Source organism: Apiospora hydei, assembly GCF_038363865.1.
Source record: "Apiospora hydei strain CBS 114990 chromosome Unknown utg000009l_segment0_segment0, whole genome shotgun sequence".
Classification (NCBI taxonomy): Eukaryota; Fungi; Ascomycota; class Sordariomycetes; order Amphisphaeriales; family Apiosporaceae; genus Apiospora; species Apiospora hydei.
The window spans coordinates 2,109,635-2,128,977 of NW_027117368.1; the positions used below are offsets into that span (position 1 = coordinate 2,109,635).

General features: G+C 54.1%; 5 protein-coding genes across 5 annotated transcripts; 2 read left to right on the forward strand and 3 right to left on the reverse strand.

Annotated features, from left to right (window-relative positions):
• Positions 1-1,152: 1,152 nt before the first annotated feature.
• PG997_012441 (uncharacterized protein) lies at positions 1,153-2,614 on the reverse strand (the record flags this gene model as incomplete). The annotated part of the gene is made up of 2 exons (XM_066816755.1): positions 1,153-2,283; positions 2,354-2,614. 2 exons carry the CDS (start codon positions 2,612-2,614, stop codon positions 1,153-1,155), a joined length of 1,392 nt encoding a protein of 463 aa, XP_066662447.1.
• Positions 2,615-6,624: 4,010 nt separating this feature from the next.
• Positions 6,625-7,659, forward strand: PG997_012442 (uncharacterized protein; the record flags this gene model as incomplete). Its single annotated transcript, XM_066816756.1, has 2 exons — positions 6,625-6,859; positions 6,932-7,659. 2 exons carry the CDS (start codon positions 6,625-6,627, stop codon positions 7,657-7,659), a joined length of 963 nt encoding a protein of 320 aa, XP_066662448.1.
• A 605-nt stretch (positions 7,660-8,264) lies between these two features.
• Positions 8,265-10,280, forward strand: PG997_012443 (uncharacterized protein; the record flags this gene model as incomplete). The annotated part of the gene is made up of 3 exons (XM_066816757.1): positions 8,265-9,019; positions 9,075-9,858; positions 9,897-10,280. 3 exons carry the CDS (start codon positions 8,265-8,267, stop codon positions 10,278-10,280), a joined length of 1,923 nt encoding a protein of 640 aa, XP_066662449.1.
• A 732-nt stretch (positions 10,281-11,012) lies between these two features.
• PG997_012444 (uncharacterized protein) lies at positions 11,013-15,596 on the reverse strand (the record flags this gene model as incomplete). The annotated part of the gene is made up of 4 exons (XM_066816758.1): positions 11,013-11,151; positions 11,193-13,395; positions 13,467-14,997; positions 15,051-15,596. 4 exons carry the CDS (start codon positions 15,594-15,596, stop codon positions 11,013-11,015), a joined length of 4,419 nt encoding a protein of 1,472 aa, XP_066662450.1.
• Positions 15,597-17,650: 2,054 nt separating this feature from the next.
• Positions 17,651-18,782, reverse strand: PG997_012445 (NAD(P)-binding protein; the record flags this gene model as incomplete). The annotated part of the gene is made up of 4 exons (XM_066816759.1): positions 17,651-17,899; positions 17,970-18,050; positions 18,162-18,329; positions 18,498-18,782. The coding sequence occupies 4 exons, from the start codon at positions 18,780-18,782 to the stop codon at positions 17,651-17,653; spliced, it is 783 nt and encodes a 260-aa protein (XP_066662451.1).
• Between the last annotated feature and the right edge of the window lie 561 nt (positions 18,783-19,343).

A 19,343-nucleotide genomic window follows, 5' to 3' on the forward strand; every position in this document is an offset into this window, starting at 1 on the left:
TTTGGCGACTTGCGCGATACTATGGCGGAGGATAGGTGGTTGTATGTAGGAAGGTGCGTTTCGCTGATTGATCGGGGCGCGGGGACGGCGCGGGGCGTAGACAAGGTCGTGTACCTAGGTAGGTAGCCGGCGCTGCAGGTGGTTCTTAGAGGCGGCGATCTGTAGCGATCTATTTCATGCTGAGATTCCCGTCGCAAGTATCCAAGTAGAAGGATGAGGCGCTGGCGAGTTGCGCAACAGCGTGACGATGGGCAATTAAGTAATGGATAGACTGGGTAGGGCGAGCAGTAGCTGTTGTGTCTCCGGGGGTTTGACAACCGACTGGGTGCAGTGGCAGTTTGCTAGCGAGATACTAGCCTGTGGTCCAGGTCAAAAGAAGTGAAGTGTTTCGCGGCGATAATTTTGTATGGGTATGAAAAGCAAGGAAGGCTGAAGCAATCGTCAATGCTGGCCGAGGCGAAGAGCATTCAATTGAACTAAAGAGCTTACCTTATCCATATCGCATCGTGCCCGTACTGCAGCAGAACCCCACCACCTAACGTACCGAATGTAGCTCTTTCACCGACTCCCTGATACGCTGCGAACGGGATGCACTAGGTTAACCAACCAGATTACCCAGGTACGGACTGCCCAGGTTCAGGGCCAGTAATAGGAAGAAGCAATGGTGGAAGTGAGCGGGAGCTTCCGCCGTTAGACCGATCGTGTCGGTCGGTGTTCGTTGATTGATCGACTCACTCTTAATACGGTTGGTTTGAACCAGACTTCCGTTACAGATGCTTGACCTGTATCCACGTCCATTCAATTACTTGCGGGATGTGCAAGCAATTGAATGTATGTGTATCGTACGGACGTAATCATGGCCAAAGCCAAAGCTACTGGCTTAAGTGTCTCACCGATCCCTTTGACACGTCAGGTAATTCGGATATCATGGCTTCTTTTTATTGGTTTAAGATTTCCTCTTCCCTCTTCTCCGTTCAAAAATTCCCAAAGGAAAGAAGGCGCAGGGTTCATCAAAACGGAGCATTTCTCCAGGTATCGTTACGCCGCCCGCCTCCAGAAACGCCATCTGATCTCTATTCTCTACCTTGGGTCCTTGCCTCATCCCACATAATCTAGTCCGGCTCCTGTCGTGGTAAAAGTATAAAAGCTATTCTAAACCGTCTCCACTCGCCTGCGTATCTCGACCGGAACCGTGATGCAAGTGGTTCGCGCGACTTTGGGCCGCGACCCCTCGGATTCCATCACGCCCGAGCCGGAGCTGAAGCTTGGCGTCCGTGACATCTCCGAGGCAGCCCTTTTGAGGGTAGGCAGCGTAGGGAGGATATCACCGGCGGAAGGTCGGCCTTTCTCTTCGCCATCCTCGAACCGATCGTCCGGATCCAGGTATTCGTCGAATGCCCAGCTGTCTTCGAGCCCCTCCAGATAGCATGGCTGTCGACGCAGGAAATGCCAAGAAATGCTGTCCGATGCCATGGCAATATACAAAGAATCCAACTTCCCATTCGGGCCACACACAGCGCAGTGTGTACGAAGGAAGTCGATATCGTATTTCTCGCCAACAAGGGATGGGTCGAGAGGGCGCAACATGGGTAATCCCTGCAGGCTTTCTGCGTCGCATAGTCGGGCTTGGAGAGGCACCCAGACTCTTCCCTTGAGCAGATCGCCGAAAGCTCTTGACACCGTCTGGATGAAAGATTCACTATCCGTTCCCGGCACGGCAATCATCTGGTGAAGGCCCCGTGACAAACATCGCTTGTATGCCGTGGTGTCCTTTTCAAACGGAAATGGCTGTGATGATGACGGCAACAACGATACGTGGACGGTCCATGGGGATGCAGGCATCTTCTCATGGGGCTGTCCGCTGTGTTGGTGGTGCAAAGCGCCAGGGGACATACTGCCGCCACCTGGCGACGCCAGACGTAGGCTTGATTGCTCCATATGTACAAGCGTGGTACTTCCTGGGCCTTGGGCGGCTCCGTCGGAGTTGCGGCAACGGACATCGTCACCACTGTCATATGAAGCTTCTAGGCGATCGACACGCTCTTCTAATTCGATCGCTGCATCGTCAGTCTCCATCAGACGGCCTCCGATCCTCTGTATCTCGGCGCTGTGCTTGAGAAGGTGCCCATCGTGTTCGGCCAAGCGGTCATTTGACGCCGCCTCGCGCTTCGCAAGCTGATCTACAGTTTGCCAGACGCGAGAGATTTGGTTATAGAGACCACGGCTCTCATGGGCAATCTCGTCCTTGCTCTTTTCAGACTGCTCCTCGAGCTGACCCAACCGCTTAAGCGTGTCCCCCAAAGCACTGCCAAGGCCCCCCCTGGGTTTCCCGGTCGAGTTGCTCTTCCAAGACCCGGATACGCTGTGAAAGCTGTTCCACAAGGGCCTTGTCCACAGGGTGCTCGGTCTCCTTGATATGATAACACGACAGGTGTCCACACTCGCACATCACGGATGGGAGGGCGCGGTTCAGAGTAAAGCCAACGCATGCGCATCGATGGCCTTTGATTTCCGGGTTCAGAAGAATGTACCGACACTGGCCACTGGGCAATGGGGTTTCGTCGGCCTGTGTCGATGTCCCCTGTGCTGGGGACGGCGATGTTCGTTCAGACATATTGTATGCCTGTGTTGGAGGCCCCCTCAAGCGAGCCCCCTCGTCGGAGAGCTTGAAGTCGATGTTGTCCCACCCAATTCAATTCGATATCAAAGGCCTGACTCAAAAGGTGGTGGTTCTATTGATCATAGTACGGCAACGACAAGACAAGAGCGACGCGAAATACGTCGTCCATGGGATGATCTGCAACAATGCTAACAATGGCCCCGAAGAAACTCGTGTGCGTAGTGCCTAGGATTTGTATGGGATGGTTTTACGAGGAAGGGGGCGAAGAGGAGTGAAGTGTATAAATTGAAAAAGGGAGTCTTGGTTGAGCCGTGGCCTCGGTATTGTCGCTCCAGCTTCCAAGTTTTTTGTTATCAACAGGTAAATGACAGATCACTTCCCGTCGCTATATCACGTCTTCGCTGCTCGAAATGGGCAACAGGTACCAGCAGACAGGTAGCAGAGCCAGATCGGGCATATAAGGGCGAGTGGGAGAGGGTGACCAATGGCTCTTACAGGGCAGGGACGGGAAGGTTGTGCGGGCTTTTAAACAAAGTCTCGTCCGCCAAAGAAGAATGCGTACTTGACCCGCACCAGAACAACCGATAGGCTAGACGGTGCCGAAACACTGATTGATATCAGAAAATCGAAAGACGGGCAGGGGTTCGAACGGTATCATTGAGGGGGCGGATGGCCTGCACGTAGCAGTCGTAACAACTACTCGCAAGGAAAGAAGACCGCTGGCTGGATGTGTGTACATATATGCAGGTAAATAAGGAGGTGGAAGGGGCCCAGGTACAGATGCCCAAAAGCGGCACAGGAAAAGCTGCAGCTCGTCCGTCAGGTTCGAGTTGCCTCCCAAGACAAGCCAAGTTGGTCCTACCTTGGTACCTCCTGAATAAGTAGGTATGTATGTAGGTATAACAGTTGGGATTCGATGGAAGCGAAGCGGGCGGATGTGGGTGGTGCTCCCCCAAGGCAACAAAGTCCGCATGCGACTTTATCAGGGAAGGGGAGGGAGTGTGGTGTGTGCCATGGGAAAAGCACAGGACCGCCACATGGGTTCCCGCGGTCGTTGACAGGACGAAATAACCCAGAGCGTGGGGGTACATCGACCACGGTAGATAAGGACGAGACATCTGGTTCGCCCTGATTCGTTCGCCTGGGGAATCCCACCCTCCCCAGCCGAGCGCGGGCAAATTTGGGCGGCAGAACTGGCCCGGAGCAGCAGACTCGCACTGAGGTACAAGGACTGGATGCAACCTGGGTAGCGGCAGCAGCAGCAGCGCATCAACCGGATGTATTCAACTGCAAGCCTGCATCTGGGTGTTAATAATCAATGCGCTCCAAAGGTCATGCTTTCCGGCGTGGTCGGGTCGGAGCCTGATGAGAAGCGAGGGAAGATGCGCTGTTGAAAAGGTTGCCAAGTGATGGGGGGCGTTGGAGTCAGCATGTGCTTACAACTTATATGGGTATGAATATAGGCATAGGTTGGTAAATGTAAACGGACACAGCGTTACATGATGAAACAAACTGTTGGAACATACTGCACGCCGGAGGTGGGCAGCCCAGCTTGGGCATAAGCCGGCTTCGTACAAATGAATAATTGAATGAGGAGGTGCTTACCGCGGTGAATGCACTGTCGGGGTCTGAAAGTCGTGGACGACTGGACAAGGCTGGCTAGACGGCTGGCTGGTATCATCTTCATCATATTATACCTATCTAGACGAAGCCGAATTGCTCGTCGCGCCTCATCGTGTCTGAGTGCCGCTTGCCCTGCCTGCCCTGCTGCACGCCTGTCTTGTCGCTAAATCAGCCGATAACCTTTTTTTCTCTTCTTATTACTTGAATCCACGTAGAAAGCACAGTGGCTGGTCAAAGATGGCAAGAACAACACTCGACCCGAAATGATGCCAAGGCTCTCTCGTTCGCCGAGTTGCATCTACAAGTGCCTACCTACCTAGGAACAATACCCTACTGCCAGCCTATGATGGCTACATGAAGGCATCTTCCGATCAAAGTGGCAAACGCGGTTGCCAAGGCGGCCCTATACCGGCCGGTTGGCTGGCATCCCTTCCTGCCGTTCACCATGTCTGTCGAGTAGGTCTGGTCTGGTGTCAGCATTGATCCTTCATTCAACCAACGACTTACTGCCCACTTTATGCTGTAAGACGGGTGCAATCCAAAAAGAACGAAACTGGGGGTGTAAAACAGAGATGTGACAGGCCCGGGATCTCCCTCCCATGGTATCAGTCACCACAACAACATGCGGCAAGTCCAAGAAGGGTCTTGGTATCGAAAATGGGAATTCCTATGCCGTGCTAAGCACGTCCGCACGGCTGTCCCTTATCTGTATGCCTGTATTATGCCTTATATAAGTTTGTATGCATGTAAGACCCCGGCCTCGAAATGTCAGCCGGTTCCCTGTATACATACTGATACTGGCGTTTGTTTGCATCCAATACTGCGAGTTTATCGGCCGGCTGCAGATTTCGATAGCAAACCAACCCGGTGTTATGGCAGAGGGAGATATTGCAGGCCTCCCTTTGGGCTTGGGTTGAAAAGCAAGCTGGAGCACCTTAGGTTAAGTAGATAAGAGGGAGAGAGTGGCATGCTTGGGCATATGCAGTAGACCGCCCCGACACTGGTACAGCAATGACGATTCGCAGTTTGAAGTCCTAAGGGCACGCATTAGGATTGGCCTGTTTCCATCATGGTCTTACTTGCTTGGACCTATTGCATATTGCTTGCAGCTGAAGCGGGATTCCAGGCTCATCTTTGCATGCCCGTCGCTTCTTTATCTGTAATAACTCGTTCAAATTGAGTCGGATCCGTACGCCTACTGACGACCCCCACGCCTGTTGTAACACGGCTTGCTAACTTCTCATAGATGACTGCATGTCCTACCTGCCGCGAAGAGGAATCTGGCGCATGCCATCACTTGCACTGCAGAAGGTACTTGTAATATGCCACCGCCCAGTGATGGTGATAGCCCAAGCAGAGCAGCCCGGAACAGACCCATGGTCATACTGTCAGTTCATGCTCCCAGGTTACATGCCCGAGAGCGACTGAGTGTTCGTACCAGCGGTGTATCGCGAGTCTTTTGGAAACATCGGAGTTGTGGTCTTGGTTGTTGCTCGCAGGGTAGCCGTAAGAGCACTGTCCTCATCGAACATTCTTAACCTAACATTGGTCGTCCTTCTTTATTGCTGCCTTGAATATTAAACTGCCGAGCCCTGCATCTTGTGCACTGGCGACAGCGGTCTATCGCCTTGCCTTGTCTTGTATCTAGGCGTTGTAAAGGTGACATCCTTAACTACTTAAGTAGACTGCACGCAGTTGATTCCGCCGCAAAAGGGCAGTACCTGGCTAATGTTAGAGAAGCTTCCCGTTCCCGTACAGCGGATTGTGCAGGGCGATTTCTCAAAGAGCCTACCGACTTCTCTTCGTGGCTAGGAGCCTCGGGGTGGCTTAAGCGGAAGGCGGCTCCGTGCAGCTTGAAATTAGATCGTAGATCGACAGGAGTAGCAGTCAAGGAGCCGGCGAGTGGCGTTCTAGAATGTGCCTACGCCCGATGCCACGTACAAACCGCATGTGATTGTTTCTGGGTTAGGAGGAGGGCATATCCCACGGGTCTTTTGGCTTTCAACCAAGCAAGTAGGCAGGTATGCTTGGCGATGGAAATCGTTTATGCAACGCGTGTGTAACGGCATTCCTCCCGAACCAGTCCTGCTTCCGTAGTGGAGGTGGGTAGGTGGGTGGCTGGGTGGGTGAGGAGGTGAATAATGAAAGTGATTGGCCGTTGCGACTTCAACGAGCATCGATGCGACGGCGCTTAATGAACGGCACGGCGGCTTGAACGAACGATGCACGTACTACCACGGGATAGACCCCGCACTCCAGACGGTTGTTATTCAACACGAGAACACAAAACTCGCATCAAGCCGTTTGGGGTCCCAACTCTCAGAACTCCCCATCCCGTAGACAGATCAGCACGAATTCGCCGCCATAGCAGCCGACTCACAATGGGCGGCTTTGGTGAAAGTGTGTCGGCTTTGCTCGACACTTACACGCGATGTCTCGGTCTGCTAAAGGCGTTCAAGGGGCACGACGGGTCCGGCGACACATCACCGTACGATCCGGCCGTGAGCAAGGCAAATGCCCGTCTTCGCAGCTCTATACGCTCGGACCGTTCTCAGATTCGGAATGCGTACTCTTCCAAGCTCTCAAGAAGTGGCAATAAGTTGAAGCGAGGTGACGGTGAGTATAAGCTACTTCCCAGGGGGTGGTTATCTGGATGGACTATGACGACCTACTAAGTCTGGTTACTAGCACCATCTAAAGCCGCCATTCGTCGAATTCTGGATAGGTTGAAGGCTGCCATCATGAACTTGCTCGGCATGGTCAAGACCCAGAAGCCGGCGCTCGACTACGAGTCGCTGATGTCCTTATCCAACGCTTCAAGGGTTGATGCCATTCGTACAATGGAGCAGCTATCACTACGTCTTAATAGCTCGAGTAGTTTGTTTCATGAGCACCGGCGGCCTATTTCAGGGAGTTGGAGAATCAGCAGCAGCAGCAGTAGCAGCAGCAGTAGTGGGAAAAAGACTCGTCGGCAGCCTTCTCGGGATACCGATAGTAATGCGTCAGGGGAAGGATCTCGTAGCCGACGACACGCCGCTGCAGCTTCATGCGATCGCGCGCCGGAGGGCGAATTCTCTCGACAAAAGAGTCCTAGAAAGGGATCACACGACTCTGGCCCTCATCACAGTAGACAGTCTAGGAGTCGCTCGGACAAGGAGGACCCGGACCGCAGATACGACCACCACCGCATATCCTACATGACCATGTCCTCGGACAGTACGAAACTGGGAGAGATACCGCGCCGTCAGTCTCGGCTTGTTTGCTCGTCAGATAGCAGCCAGGTAGACGGATATAACGTGCGACCCGTATATCCACTGCATACGTATGCGTCACCGGCACCGGCACCGAAGGAAAAACGCGGGTTTTTCAAACGTGTCTTTGGCGGCAGAACCAGGCAGCAGCAGGAGGACTATTGACAGCCATGGACGGCACTGACGGCCGGAGAAGGTTATTGTAGCGCATACCTACATATACAATTATGTATGACTTTATGTTGACTTTTGAGATTGAGCAGCCATGTAGGTTGCAGGTAGAGAACATTGGGAAGTAAGGAGACAGACGGACCGGTAGGTTGCTAGCCAGGCGTATGATGCATCAGTCAGAGTGCAGCGCAGCGCAGCGCAGGCACTAATTCCATCAATCGAGATACCTAGTACCTAGCTTGAATGTGGGGGATTTTTGGGGAGAGCGGGCAGGTCGGTAGGTCGGCAGGTGCCCCACCACAAGCAACATGGCGAGGCAATTGGATCGTGGAACTTTTATCGATTGAATTTCAGGGCTTGGCATCGAATATCTCACCCCTCGCCAATAAACGGGACCTTCCTTGGGCCGTCGAGTGTTCTGAACAACGTATCCACCGCATCATGTGCCTGTGTCCTGGCTAACCATCACCCCATTCGAACAAACGGCATGTGCAGCTGAGCTCCGGTTCGCTACCTTTGATTCTTGTTCCTAAACTCTTCCAAGCCAGAGACCGATTTGTGCCCACCTGTCGCGCAGCCACCCCGATCCAGACCAGATAATGTCTGACCCCGCGGCGGCCCTCGCCTCGCTGCTACGGGCTGCATCCATCCAAGACCACGATGAGGTCCTCAAAGCCGCCAACGCCGCCGTCAAGGCCGACAAGTCCGACCTGCAAGCACAGCACACCCGCCTTGTGGCCCTGCTCAAGCTCGACCGCTTCGACGATGCCCTGCGCGCACTCGCCGAGGGAGGCGACAAGCTAGAGAAGGAATGCGTACTGGAGAAGGCCTACACTCTTTACAAGACCGGCAAGCTGGACGAGGCCGAGAAGCTCATCAAGTCGACCTCCGAGCCTACACGCGCCCTCCGCCACCTCGCCGCCCAGGTCGCCTACCGTGCCGAGAAGTTCCAGGACGCTGCTGCCATCTACCGACTACTCCCCGACGAGGGCGAGGGCCGCGACGGCGAAGAGAACGACCTAAAGATCAACACGCTCGCCACGAGTGCACAGCTGGAATGGGAGGGCAAGGGGCACCTCCTGAACGACGAAGAGAGAAAACCCTCGAATGATGTTCTGGAAGCCTTTGAAACGGCTTACAACGCCGCTTGCGGCTGTGTGGCGCGAGGAGATCTTAGCAAAGCTTCCGTACTATTGAAGCGCGCAAGAGATCTTTGCAATGCCAACGAGGACCTTAGCGATGAAGAGAAGAAGGCCGAGCTGCTTCCTATCATGGTGCAGCACGCCTATGTTCTCACGCGATTGGGAAAAGAAGCCGAGGCCCTGGCGTTACAAAAATCCATCGTCGTGGCAGAGTAGGTTATACGCAATGTGCAGGTTTTTGACCACCTGGGCTTACACAGTATTTAGCATCTCGGAAGCGCCTACAAGGGTTGTCGCGCAAAACAATGCGATGGCACTCGGCTCGGAGGAGCAGAACCCTTACCTTACCAGCCGCTTGATCGAAACGTCCACGAGTCTTTCTGGCAACGACAAAATGTTCGGATACCAAGCTGCTGTGCTGGGCCACAACCGCTACGCGCTTGACCTAAAAGCCCAGAAGTTCGCTGGTGTTGAGTCCGCAACTTCCAATAAAATCTCAAGCGCGACCAGTCCGACGGCATCGACCGAGATTGCTTCTCTTGGTGTCATCAGCGCCGCTGCGCATGCGCACATGCAGACGGGCAAGGATGCCATCAGAGAGATTCTTCCCATTCTGGAGAAGCGGCCCACAGATATCGGATTGCTCCTGACCATCATTCAGCTTTACGTGCAGACCCAGAACCCAGGGCCTGCACTCAGCCTCTTGCAAACCTTCTTAAGGCGCCTGGAGACGGCCACGACACCTGACCATGAGGATGTTCGGTATGCGCCCGGACTGGTAGCGGTAGCCGTGTCCCTGTACCGCTTACAGGGCCGCCAGAACTCAATACGGACAGAGCTCGCGAGAGCCTCGAAGCATTGGCGGGCGAAATCGGACGACTCAGCCATGCCCCTGCTGCGGGAGGCAGGCGTCGAACTTCTGAAATCGACCAGCGCCGACGATCTGGCTTCCGCCGGCGCGACGTTTGAGAACCTCGTGTCCAAATCCCAGAACGACAAGGCCGCGATCGCCGGCCTAGTGGCGTCCTACGCGACCAGCGACTTCGCCAAGGTCGAACCCTACCTGCAGCATCTGACCGCCGTCGAGAGGCTCACGGCCGGCATCGACCCGCGCGCGCGCTCCTGGAAGCCGGCGTGGCCTCCGTGGCCACCACGACGGCCCCGCTGAGCAAGAAGCGCGGCGCGGACGCGGACGCGGATCAGGCGTCGAAGAGGCGCAAGAAGAAGAAGCGGCTGCCCAAGGACTACGAAGAGGGCAAGCAGCCCGATCCCGAGCGCTGGCTCCCCCTGCGCGACCGCAGCACGTATCGGCCCAAGGGCAAGAAGGGCAAGAAGCGCGCCCAGGAAGCCACCCAGGGCGGTATGGTCAAGGAGGAGGAGATGCTCGAGCTCGTAGGCGGAGCAGGCGCTGTCAAGGTTGAGAAGGCAACCCAGGGTGGCGGCAACAAGAAAAAGAAGAAGGGCAAGAAATGATGCGAACAAAAGTGTGCATTCGCACAATCATAAACCAATTGATAGCACAGCCGTATTATCCCCAGGGAACGCCAGGGATGCCCAAGCTTATGCGACTTACATTCTTGGTCACAGGCTACGATTGGCTATTGCTCTTTAGATCCCGAACTGAAGACCTCTCAAAACATGACTTGGCTGAGAAGAAATTCGTTGATTGTGGGTATGTCTATGATATGAACACTCTCCATCCGCCGTGATACCTTTTAAGCGATTAGAGCAAGTAACGTCTTGAGCTCGTCACAAGAGAGATCTATGTACAATAAGTTATCAGGACGGATCCTCTGTCTCGGGAGTAAGGCTCCCTCCCTCCCAAGAACCCCCTGTCCATTCATGTATCCATCCGTCATCCATTTCGCCGTGATGAAGAAAGGGAACGCCCTCGACTGTTGCAGACATGGGGAAACGGCTGGTTTCCCCTTTTCAAAGTTCCTCTTTTGGTCCCTCACATAGAAAAGAAATGCAAGCCCAAAGATCGTACCGAGTCCGGTTGAAAAAGTCGAAGGAAAAATAAATCAGAAAGAACACGCCTGCCTGCTGATTGGAATGACTATTGCACTGGTTTGGGCTTCCTATTTCTCTCCCTTCTTTCTCGTCACTTATCGCTCCCCATATCGTACCCTTGCGAAGGCATACTTTCCCAGATGAGAGAGAACCTTGGGGATACTGAAAACTTCGAAAGTGTCATTATTTTTCTCAAGCTCGAACCGCCTGTATGGGCGGACTAGGAAGTCGCTCGACCGCACCGTTCTTGTCGCTCGGGTCTGCCTGCTTCTCCTCATCCGTTTCGTCCACGGGCGAGCTGGGCGGTTCTGGGGTGTAGAACTGAGCCTGCCTGGGGAAATTCATGTCGAGTCCAAGACCCGTCTTCCCTACGCCCTTTCTTCTTCTTCTTCATCCTCCTCCTCGTCTGCCGACCCGTCCTCGACCGGAGGCAGCGGGCTGCGGCGACCTTCCGAAAAGCTGAGGGCTGCATCGCTATCTTCGTCTGATGGGACCGTTAGGCCACGATGCGTAGAATACTTGCGGTGCAGCTCACGGAACGAGCGGGCAGTGGCCGTGCTGGCACTGGCCGCCGATGATCGGCGCTCCTTTGAGCCGTGAACTGGCGCTTCCACTTCTATGATGGAGTGGAAGTCGTCATCGACGCTGGCTGGTGACAAGATGGGATCGTCATTGACAGACTGCTTACGCTGGCGTATGCGGTCCTCTGATGTCATGTTTTGGAGGCTTGAACCAAACTCAATGACCGACGCCTTCTTGCCGTGCACTGTGAAACTCCCAGATCTTGCCAGAATGTCCTCGCGGGCAGTGTCATCGGCCAGGCCTCCGCTGGATGCCGAATCTTTCCCTTTCCGCCCTCGGTGGTGTGAAAGATGGCCGGCACCCTCCCTGAGGGTACGCTGCAGACTACGACGGATTTTGCTGCGCTCGAGCTTATCCTTGTCGGCGACAGCTGCGCTGCTTCTCTTGGATCGCTCAGGTGTGTCATCGGACGTCATAAGAGATGAAGTAGGGCGGTGATCTGGGGTATGTGAAGGCTCTATTTCAAGTAAACCGGCCTGTTCGAGTACGTGCCGCTCGCCTTCGTCTTCTTCTGGATGTTCTTCATATTTCCTTCTCTCCCTATCTGTTGAGAGATGAGATGGGATGCGAGTTGCCGAGGGCCCAACCGCAAGGTGGGATGAAGTTGCACTTGATATGGAAGACTTCCTCATGCCTGGTCGCTCAGGGCTCAATGTTACACCGTCGTGGGGTTGCTGTACGTGCGGCATCGGTAGGCCCGAGGAGCTGGTCGGCGGTGTTTGGAATACATCGGTCATTGGGGATTCTGGCTCGAGCGAGTTGTTTGCCGGAGCAGGTATCGGAGGGGCAGGAGAACCAGGGCTTTGCTGCTGACTGAACTTAGAGCTTGCTCTAGACTTCTTGTGAGAAAGGGCTGGGTGCTCTGCCGGCGCTGTCGATTCCACCATGAACTCGCTGAGGTCGCCATTCACGTCCTTGTCCTCCTGGAGATCAAGTTGGAGAATGTCGCGATGGCATTTCAGCCTCCAGATTTCGGTACGAGACCACTTTAGCTGGGCTATTATCTTCGCGGCGCCGCCCCGGACCGAGTCCCGGGTCTTTTCTTGTATGGGCGCCAGAATTATCAGGTGGCGAGCATTTTGTAGCTGACTATCCAGGTGCTTTTCTGCTGCCTGGAGCTTCTCCTCTGCCTCGGCGATTCGCTGTTCCATCACCTCGCGGCGAGCAACTAAAATGTCCTGAGCCATCTTTTGATCAATACGGCTGCGGTTGATGCTGACTTCACCAGTAGGGGTTTGGATGACCTGAGTTACCTCACTGCTTTCAAGCCTCCGGATAGCTCGCCGACCTTGACCCTCATAGTTGCCGCCAATGAGCCCGCGCATACGCACCCCCGAGGTCCTGAACGCTGCTGCGTAATTCAATTTCGCCAGCCAGTCATTCCTGTCGTCCTCGCTTTGAGCCAGTAAGACTTCCTCGAAGCCACCGTGCCTCACATACACAAATGAGTTCTTGTGTTTCTTGTAGGACATGTCCCACAGTGCCACAGCTCCGTCAGTCGACATCAAAGCATCGGGCTTAAATTGTTCGAGAGGCGGGTTGAACGTGAGAGGACTCCCATCGTGGCCAGACTTCAGATGAGTCTCGTACTGATGCATAAGATTTTTTATCCAAGCAGTGTTACGAAAGAAGTAGAGCTGTGCGCCTGTGAGGATTGCACCCCATTCTTGCCACGGAGACCGTGCCTTCTTTTTCTTCTGGTCTTTCCTCCACAATATACCGACCTTCGTGATTTTAATGTCTACAATACCAGGATGGGCCTCTTGTGGGTTGGATAATGTCTTCTCCGTCATGAAAGCGTCGGGCCTTGATCGAGCCGAGACAATCTGGAGCACACCCGTCCGGAAGAATGTTTTCTGGAGCTCTTTCACATTCAGGGCCTTCGCAGTACCCAGATAGCTGAAGTGTTCTTCGAGCGGGATTTGGTCCTTGAGTGGAGGTCGTAATGAATCCAGCTTTCCGTCCAGGATTATGGTGTAGGGATCGATAGGATCTTTCGACCGCTTGAGCGATTCCGGTGTGCCATTTGGAAACACCGCCGTTTTCTTTTGCTTAGTTTGTTACCGAGACGTTCTCCGTTGACATCGAAATCATCCTCAACATGGATGAAAGGGGTATACGTGATATTATCGTAGAAACATTCCAGCACATCATCGAAGATACCCTCCCCACGAGTATTCTTCAGGTAGTCTGGCTTCTGCATCTTGTATTTGTTGTTCTTGTTGAAAACATCAGTGTGAAGGATGAGCAGTGAGAAGGCTATGAAGTATGCCTGATCAGGGGTGGAGTAGATCCCAGGATTGCACTCGTGGTAGCGGTTCGCAAAAGCCTGAAGGAATCTGTCGATCTGTTGCGTTTCCTTGGGTAGTTCGGCCTCCATCAGGAGTTTCCGTATCGCTATATCCATCGGCTCTTCAAAGAAGCCGAAGCTACGCATATAGCTCCGCAGAACTGCAGCCATGAAAGGATCAGTTCCTTTAGACAAGGCAGCTGCAATGACACCGCGGCTAAGAACCTCCTCGAGGCGGTTCAAATATTTGGCGGGGGTGTCGTCTTCACGACGTTCAGGCAGAACTACCGGTTCCTTTTCTCTTGTGAGCTGAAGCGAGTTGTTCTTTGAGGTAGACCCTGGCGTGGCAGGAGTTAGAGCGCCGTGACGTGGGTTGTCTGAATTCTGCCGTAGCCGACTGATCCCCAGCAAGTCCCCAAAGCTTTTGCGGCCTGTCGAAGATGACGTGCGGGTTGTGCCGGCAAACTGGCGGTCTTCGACTGACGCTCTTCCTAGCGAGCTCATGGTGGACGACCGGCCCCGGAGGGTGAGATGACTGCGCGTCGGAGACGATTGTCCTGAATTGCGGGACCCCGGTCGAAACAGAGCCGTTGCAGGAGATGCTGCCGGCTTGCCTAAGAACGTGGAGCTCTGCGAGGGCGAAGCAACGGGTGTAGCTGTCCTGCTCCGGCCGCCGGTCGATGGCCGAGGGGTGTCGGCGCTGGTAGAATCACGCGGAGCTAAAGAGGAGCTAGAAGCCGTTGGTTGCAAAGCTGGTGTCTTGCCCTTCTGTGGCAGATGGCCCATGGGAAACATGGATTCGGGCTGCTTCTGCTTGCGGCGCGGGAGGCGGAAGAACGTGGTAGTTGATGTGGTCTGAGTCGTCGTTGTCGTCGTACTGCCATATACACCATGGTCACTGGCACTGCCTTCTGATCTCTCTGACTCCGAGAGTCGATTGACTGGCAGAGCCAATGCTGAACCATTTTCATCCCCGTAGGCAGGCGGTTCTGTTTGAGATATCGTCCGAGACGACGGTGGCCGTTGCTGTGGCTCTTGGAAGGTCACCGTCTGTTTCCCGGGCGCATTGTCGTTTGACGGCCGGGTCGATGATGGGTATAAGTCGCTAACTTCAGCAGTGCTTTTCCTCCTGTCATTCTTCAGCGACGTGTTTAGCTTGGCTTCCGGTTGCGACTGCGATGTCCGAGGAGATCCCCGGATTTTCGCATACGCATTGGTATCTTGAGGCGGGGTTTCTTCTGGTTCGAATCGGCCTCTTCGACGATCGTTGGCGCTGTTGTGATAATAGCTGGCGCTGGTGCAGATCTACGGTGTCAGCAAGCAGTTTTGGTCGGCAGCAAGTGGAAGGCGCTTCCAACGTGAGCAAGCTGGCAGCGACGAAGCAAGTCCGCATGGGGAAGGGGCCAGGAAGTGGAAACGGGAAAGAGTGACATACGTCGTGGCATAGGAGGTGGCTTCTCAGCCTGCTGCTGCTGTTGTTGCTTAAGCCTTGTCGACAGCTGCGAATCCGAAGCGTTGCGAAACCTCAACATGGAGAAGCGACGGTGTTTGGGCGTTTCTTCTTGTATAGGAGGCGATTCCGGTCGACTGAAAGGGTCATCTTCGCTGGGGCGGCCGGCTGAGACCGACATAGCTGCAGAAAACGCATTTGTTTCGGTGGAAGAGCCTTCGCCGTTGTCGAATTTATCGCGTTCTTCACCCGCTGCTTCCAGCGACGGCCGACTGTTGAGTTTGGAAGAGCTCGGTCGAAGGAGAGACTCGGCAAGGGACTTTCGCGGGGCAACGGATTGCCTGGATGGGAGAGTAGCAGCGCCTGAGCCTGAGCCAGTACCTGGGTCAATGATGGTATGTCGTCGCATGTCCGTTTCGCTGGCCATGACGCCGCGGCGCCGGAGAAACGGCATGGTGAGGCTCGCTCGGCGGTAAGATGCCTAACGTAATGAGATTCTCGACATGGACCGCTTGACTGATTGAATAAACGAGTGAACGGCGAGGAGCGATGGGCGAGGAACCGACGGCGACGGCAGCGAATCGGGAATGTCTAAGGCTAAGGCAGAGCTGTTGTTGCCGAAAGGCGGTTACGTCAGGTTCCTGAAATAATCAGGGAAGCCCATTGTCTTTGCCCACAATCGCTCGGCTCAGACTCGAGATGCCGGGGGTCCGAATATGGGATAGACGGGCGTTGCAGTCGGATAACCTAATAGGAATTGGAAGGACTGCCGCAAGGTCGACGTAGGATGGTTGGTGGTGGTAGGAAGGTTTTACTGTCGCGTTGTAGACGCTGGCCTTGACGGCTTTAGTTTAGCACGTAGGTATTGGCCTGGAAGATAGGCCAGGTACCGCTCTAGCAGCAGCAGTAGCAGCAGCAGTAGCAAGTGGGCTGGATCTGGCGAAGGAGTCTCACTTCCAATGTTTCATTGAGTGGTGGAAGTGGGAGGTAGGTCAGCCAGCATTGGCAACCGGCAGTGGCTGATTACAAAATCACGAACTCTCGAGGTGGGAAACTCATTTAACCATTCATTTGCATGTACGAATAATATCAGCAGCGCCGTGCCAGTTAAGCTACCTAATCCATCCATCGCAAGCTCCAACATAGGCCAGTCCTGGCAGTCCACCGTCCACCGTCCCTGTCTGGCCTGGTCTGGTCTGGAGATGGAGAGGTGGATGGGCATGCCGCAGCTGCGCTCGCTCTGCTCTCCCTCTTCCCTCCCGCCTCCCTCTCTGTCTCCGTCTCTCTCTCACATCAGCCCAGCCCAGCCCGGCCAGTTGTCCAACTATCAATCAATCCATTTGATCCTAGCACCCCGGCCCCTACCCCTAGCACCCAGGTACCTTTTTCCTTGTATTAATCTGAGCAGAGCCAGGCAAGCAGGTACATTGGAAAGGGAGCTAGGCCAGGTACCTAGGTTGGCTGTTACCTAGCCCGCTCGCTCCTCATCTCGATTAGTGCCTCCCAGATGCCTACCGACACGTGCCATCTTAGCGATACCTTCCTCTTTTAATCCAAGGCTGGAGACTGCATTAATTTCACTGCCAACCTTTCTTTTATCATTGGCCTGCCGACCTATGTCTATGTGGTCCGTAGGTTTGTGTATGTAGCAGAGCGACGGGCAGGCACACTGCCCGAGAGTCGATGACGCGACCCTCATCCCACTATTTATCCAGCCTGCATGCGTCTTATGTACCTACCTCCTCAACAGGCAAATGTGCACCTCCAAGGCTGCCTGCGTATCGGTATGGGCCTGGCCATCGGATCCAGCGGGTTGGTTTGCGGCTCCTTTTGTTCCTACAAGTACATGCAGCAGTATACGCGTAATTGGATATCATTAATTATTTCCCGGTCCCCCTGTTCTGCCACGCCCAAATCAGTATCAACTCCACAAAGCGTTTGCGTTTTGGGCTCTTAGTACGCTCACGGCTATGGATACTTGTTTCTCTAGGACCCATACATTCAACCCGTTCCTAATGACAATCGGCCAGGTAATAAGAGCTATATGCGCCTAGAAAGCCCCCTATCCATTACCTCTCTGCGTATGGGCATTTGCCTCCCAAGAACAGGAAAGCTAAGTTTTCCTATATTATCAAGATTAGTAGGTAGTATATTCCAGTATAGCTTTGAACCGCGACCAGGAGAGCAGGCTATTGAGTCCTATATGCCAAAGAGGCAAATACAGTGAGACCGTGATGTGGCCAACCCGAGCTCCGGGGGAGCATTACGCGTCTAACAGCAACAGAAGAAGAAAAAACTATCATCAATGTCCAGGGTATGCAATCTGGTTTGATGGAACTATATTCCCTTTTTAGCTGATAGCTAGGTGATTCTTGGAGCTCGCGATTCAGCTCGCTACATTCCTTGCTTTGGTGTTACGACTTGGCGTCCGATGCCGCGGCGGCACCCGGGTTGTTGACCCTCGCCCGATGTGCATTCCGGGCACCGCTATTGATTTGTCACTTGGATTCATCCGATTTTGATGCCACCACCACTGGCGCTAATCACACTGCCGGTGATCCACTTGGCTTCGGCGCTGCAGAGGAGTCCAACCACATCGGCAACATCCTCTGGCTGGCCGAACCGCGGGATGGACTGGGCTGGAAAGAACTCCTTCTGAAACTCCGCCACCATATCGGGGCCACAGTTCATGACGGCTTCTGTCTGTGTTAAGCCGACGAGTACGGCATTGGCAGTTGTCCCTGCCATGAACTGGTACTGTTGTACTGGTGAGAAGAGGCCTATATAGTCTTGGTGGTAGGTAGCATTGTCCAGGTTGGCAGCCTACCTTTTCCTCTTTGCCGCCAAAAGCTTGAGCCCAGGTGCGACATAGCGACTCTCCTGCCGACTTTCCCGCCGCGTACATAAGCTATGGATCTCATCAAACAATCAGTTCACATCAGACCCTCGGCTAGCACATGTGAACGGGCCTCACTAAGACAGTTCCGGAATCGGGGTGGGTTCTATTGGATATACTGACCTGCCTACTCCATGGCTGTTTCGATCGGACTGAGGAGATATAGATGATGCGGCTGTCAGGCTGGAAAAGGCGGCGTCGAACAAGCTCGTCAACAATCATGACGGGTGTCTGTATGTTTCCCAGAAGACTATGCTGGACTTCCTGAACGTCCATCTCGCCAATGGTCCCCTGGGAGCGAAGGCCGGGTCAGTAATATGGCCCACACCACATTTCCGGGTCTACTGACCGGCATTGGATCACAAGCACTATTGATCAAGATATCGACCCGGCCATTGAAGGACTCCCTAGCATGTTGGCGATCAACGCCGAGCATTCTAGGGAGAATATGTCGGCAACCAGACCCTTGATCCTAAGTCGGGATGGCCTCTGGCGTGCAGTGTCCTTGTATGATCGGGTGACCTCGCTGTCAAGGACCGATGATATCAACTCGAGACTGGTCTCGTTCGTGCATGTGCCGAGGACGGAACAGCCTCGCAGAGCAAGATTCAAGGCAATCGCCCGACCAATTCCACGGGAGGCCCCAGTGATGACAGCAACACAACCGACCAGATCCAGCCTACAGCGTGAAACCGAGGGCCCAGAGGCCAGCGTCGGCGTGTCTGGATTGGACGAAGTGGCCATTGTGCGATGCAGCGATGAATTCCAATCCCAAGGCCGCCGCGGCTTGATAAGAGATTGGGAGTTGTGCTGTCGATGTTGGTCCTATCAATACAACTGCTCGTGTACATACCATGCAGATGTTGTCGGCGTCGGCTTATACTTGGGTGGTTTGCTCTATTGCCTGCTGCTGAGTCTCAAATGCGACTCGATGTTTATCCCCACCCTGGTGCAATGTTGGATATGGGTGTTTGTGTTCCCTCCATACCCGGCGGGGTTAACAGTCGAATATCGACTGTGAGTAACATGAGTAATACGCTCACGTGCATGGCATATGATGCACTACGTAGCTGCGCTTCCTTTGCTATTATGTGTAGGTGTGCATCAGGATCTAGGTAGGCTGACTTTGGGAAGGATCTTCCCTAGATGGGTTAGTCGACATCGCCGTTCCTCCAGCCCTCCTCAGTGATGTACATACAGCTCGAGGCATTTTCACCCCGCTCCTTGAACTACTCGATGCAGCATCGTCCCCAGAAACCTGGAGTCCGTATAGTTTAATATACCTAGTTTCCGACCCGATAGACT